Below are 4,086 nucleotides of genomic sequence, written 5' to 3' on the forward strand. Positions count from 1 at the left end.
TGCTGGTGCTCCTCCTCCTTTCTCCCCACACGCTGGCCTGGAGCAGGCACGTTTGGGTCCCAGCCCCTGCGGGCAGGTTATCCTCGGTCACCCACTGTGGCCTGAATGAACTTCCTGCTGCGACTCATTCAGTATCGGTCACAGACTTGCTGGGAGTAGGTGAAGACCAGTTTCAGTTAGGGAGGAAGCCCCTAGATGCGGGGTTCTGTTTCCTGGGCGCCCTCAGGCCTCGTCTCTGTGTTGCGGAAAATTCACAGGCTGCCCTTGTGTCGTCTGCTCCCACTTGAAGGCAGTGCCTGCCTTTAGTGAAATGCCGACGTACAATGCCTGGCTTAACACATGGTTAACAACAGAGCATGTGCCTCGGTAGGTGCAGTTGGTTAAATACAGCACTTCCCCGTGGGTTAGCCAGTTCTGCCCTTGTTCAAATACTCAGACCTGACCCTGGCACGTGATGCCTACTGTTGGTTAAATATGGTGGCTTTCTTTCCCTATAAACCTCATCTACGCTTTAAAAAATGGTCCCTCAGGTTTGTTCTGTTATTTAAAAAAAATTTTTTTAAATGGTCCCTACCTTTCATTTAAACCCAGACCTGCCCCCAGTTAAATACACCATACAGTTCAATTAGTGCCCTCTCTCATCTGCTCTGTTAAATACAGTGTATACTCTTAGTATTTCATAAAGTATGTCTCTCAGTTGGTTTGGCCACCCCACCCACATCCCAAATTAGTCCTGTCAAATCATGCCACTCCACCCTTCCATAAAGCAGTCGGTTCCAGTCTACCCAGCTGGTCTCCTCTGTCTACCGCTGCCCCAGGCCACTTCTTGTTCTCCTTGGCTTCCCCTACCCTCAGGCGGACCCAGAGAGTCCTGGTGTCCATGTCATGGGAATCCGGAGTCTGTCAAGAAAAAGCACAGCTGAAGGGAGTGGGGCAGTGAAGAAAGCACTGAGGCCAGGCAAGGTCTGGCCGGAAGTGGGGACCCTGTGGCTCTCAAGGGAGGGCCGAAGTCTGGGAGGTGTGAAACCAGAGCAGGCTCTGGCCTTGTCACTTGCTGATCTCCCTTACTGATCCCCAGGGCCCTTCAGAGCCGTGACATTCTCTCCCTCTTACAGAAATGCGTTTGCATTCTTGTCCCATGGCCCCTCCCGGGACTGCTGGTTGATGGGGGTTGCAGAGTGGGGAAGCCGGGAGGGGGCAATGGCCCGAGAGGGCATAAGACCCAGGGCACAAGAACACAGGACAGAACACGGGCTGAGTCAGGAGAGTCGGACCTTGATTTTCTTCCCACACCACCCAGCCTGGAGACAGACAGAGCCTGTGTCCTCCCAGCCCTTTCTTCCCCCAGCTGGCCTGGGCTGAGGGCTGGGATTATTGATTGGAATTCTCTGAGAGCCTGCGCTCAGTGATGTTTAGGAAGGTCTGTATCAGCATGTGGGCATCCTCGACCGCCACGTCCAGGGACAAGCGGAGCATCTGGTAGACAGTGGCAAAGGAGATGCCGCAGGTGGCCAGGGCGCCCAGGACGGGCACATTGAGGAGCTCCTGGGTGAAAGCAGAGGCATCCCTGGAGGCCTGGCCCAGCATGTCCACCACCAGCTCCTTGGTGACCGGGGTCTTCGGGCCCTGTATCGCCCTCAGTAATCTGTGCAGGGGCTGGCCCGTCTGCGCAGCCAGCTTCACGAGGGAGTCCTCGTCCAGGCCGAAGCTGTGGTAGTAGCCTTCTAGGGCGTGGATGAGCCGGTAGAGGTCACACGCCACATCCTGGACTCCTGGCACAGGACTTGAGTTGATGCCACAGGCCACTGTGGCCACCAACCAGATGTGCTGCCGCAGCGAGGACGCCTTCTTCTCCAGGATGGCCTCCGAGAGGTTGGGCAGGGCCACCAGGAGTGCGTGCTGCTTGTGGCTCTGCACTCCCGTCACCATCGATTCCTCCAGCAGGCCGAAGTCGTACCTGCCCAGCTCAAACATGGACAGCAGGAAGACCTTGGAGTCCTGCAGGCCCTCCGCTGCAGGAGGCAAGAGCACCGTTCAGTGGTCTCCACATCAGGGCAGCCGTGGTGCCCTGACAGCTACCTGGGCTCAGGCACTTGCCAGGAGTCTGCACAGCCTGTGGCTTAGGAGCGTGGGCCCTGGAGCCAGGCTGCCTGAGTTCAGACAGGAGCCTTGCTACCTGTGTGGCCTTGAGCAAGTTACCAAACCTCTCTGGTCTGTAAAATAAGGTGATCATTTTACCTACTTCCTAAGGTAGTGAACTGAGTTTATGAAAATGGTGTGTGGCCTGTGCTGAGCCCTCAGTGAACGTTAGGTGCCATCAGTGATAGGTGCCAGCATCTGCATGGGTGCATGGCGTTGGCACTGCGTGCTTGATAACTAGCACACAAGCCAATACATGTTATTTTCTTCCTTAATGCACGTGATGGGGTCTCTGTCACCTGTGACTGAGAAGTGGAAGTGTATGTGCCTGATGTAAGCTTTGATTGAGGAGGCATCCATTTCAAAGAGGGCTGTCTGGAATAAACAGGCTGGCCAGCCCCAGGAACCAAGCTGCCCCCCCCACCTCCTTTGTGTTAGAGAACTTGGTGGATTTCAATATCTCACCACGTGGGCTACTTGTTTTCTCTTCCTGCACTTTAAATTCCTGCTCCTACAGTTTAAATTCACCAGTAGAGTAACACCAAAACCCTAGGCCCCTGCCCTCAACCCCAGTAAAAGCAGCACCCAGGCCCTTTGTTCCTCTGAGACCCCGCTGTGCAGGCCCAGGTCTGCTGTGAGATTGCCAGCCCTGTGAGTAGGAGACCTGTGTCCTTCCAATGTTCCCGATGGCTGTTGCTGAAGGGCAAGCATCCACCTTCGTAAGAACCGGGAGGGCTTGTCCGTCCCCTTGTTGGTTATTGGTGGGCTGAGACCAGCACACGGCACAGCTGGCAGCATTGCACTGTGAGGCCTTGTTCAGCCTCCAAGTGTGACCTTAGGTGACCCGTTTCCCACTGAATCTCAGCTGGAAAATGAAGGGGAAGAGGCGGGCAATCCCCCAAGGATCCATCCACCCCCGGGCCCCCCAGAGAGGGCACCTCACCTTCCAGCCGCTGCCAGCAGTCCTCCCGGATCTGCCTGAGCACCCTCTGCTCGGAGAAGGTGCTGGGGCGGCGGCTGCTCGAGGCTGCGAGGTCCACGTCCACCTTGGAGCGGACGAAGTAGAAGGCCTTGCCCTGCTGCCGGAGCCCGCGGGCCAGCTGGGCGTGGCGGGCAGTGAAGCTGTCTGGGGTGATGATGATGAAGAAGTCGTAACGGTCCACCAGCACCCGCTGGAGGTATTCGTCAGCCTGGAAAGTGGGCGCGTCTATGCCCGGCAGGTCCCAGATGATGATGTTGAAGTACTTGGGGTGCGGGTATGGCGTGGGCTCCACGGTCATTTCTACCACACCCGTGCCGGCCGACTTGGGGTCCTCGTCTCCCAGCCCCCGGATGGCGTTGACAAAGGTTGACTTGCCTGAGCCTATTGCCCCGGTAACGCCAATGTCCAGCCTGACGTCCTCCAGCGAGTGGAGTGTGGCCTGCAACTTGGCGGCCACTGCTGGCAGGTTCCCCGCCTCGAAGGTCTCCTTCAGAGCCCCGGTGTCCTTTGACAGCTCCGAGATGTTGAACTGGAAGATTTGGTTCGCCATGGGCTGCCTGACCCCCAGTTCCACGTCTTTGGGACTTGATGACCTTTGGCAGGACAGGTAAGGGAGTGTATTCACCCTGAGTTGCCCTCTCTTCTCTCCAGCCCTCAGCAAGCCCAAGACATTGGCGGCACCACCAGTAATAGTACTGAGTGTGACGTGGTGCTAATAGGCCCGGTGCTAAGTGCTTTACTCATCACTGCCCTGCTGCAGGGTTTCATAAACTCCTCAAGAGCCAAAAAAAGGAGATCAACCCCCTTACGATCCACATTCAGCAGTGAGAGGAGAGCGCACTTGCCCCAGGCCTCCAGCCAGTGTGTGGGGGTGGGAATGGGACTTGGGTCTTCTGGTCCTAGAATTCCAGTTCTTAAATAACCGGGCACCAGGCCCTGAGCTCAATATACGTCAGTGATTAAGA

At 56.5% G+C, this 4,086-nt stretch overlaps 1 protein-coding gene across 1 annotated transcript; it reads right to left on the minus strand.

The window, feature by feature from the left end:
- Positions 1 to 1,371: 1,371 nt before the first annotated feature.
- Positions 1,372 to 4,086, minus strand: LOC102424146 (interferon-inducible GTPase 5-like). Its single transcript, XM_006102171.2, has 2 exons — positions 3,083 to 4,086; positions 1,372 to 2,012 (listed from the first exon to the last, which is right to left on the minus strand). Exons 1-2 carry the CDS (start codon positions 3,669 to 3,671, stop codon positions 1,372 to 1,374), a joined length of 1,230 nt encoding a protein of 409 aa, XP_006102233.1. The 5' UTR covers positions 3,672 to 4,086.

This window comes from Myotis lucifugus, unplaced genomic scaffold, assembly GCF_000147115.1.
Source record: "Myotis lucifugus unplaced genomic scaffold, Myoluc2.0 scaffold_402, whole genome shotgun sequence".
Lineage (NCBI taxonomy): Eukaryota > Metazoa > Chordata > Mammalia > Chiroptera > Vespertilionidae > Myotis > Myotis lucifugus.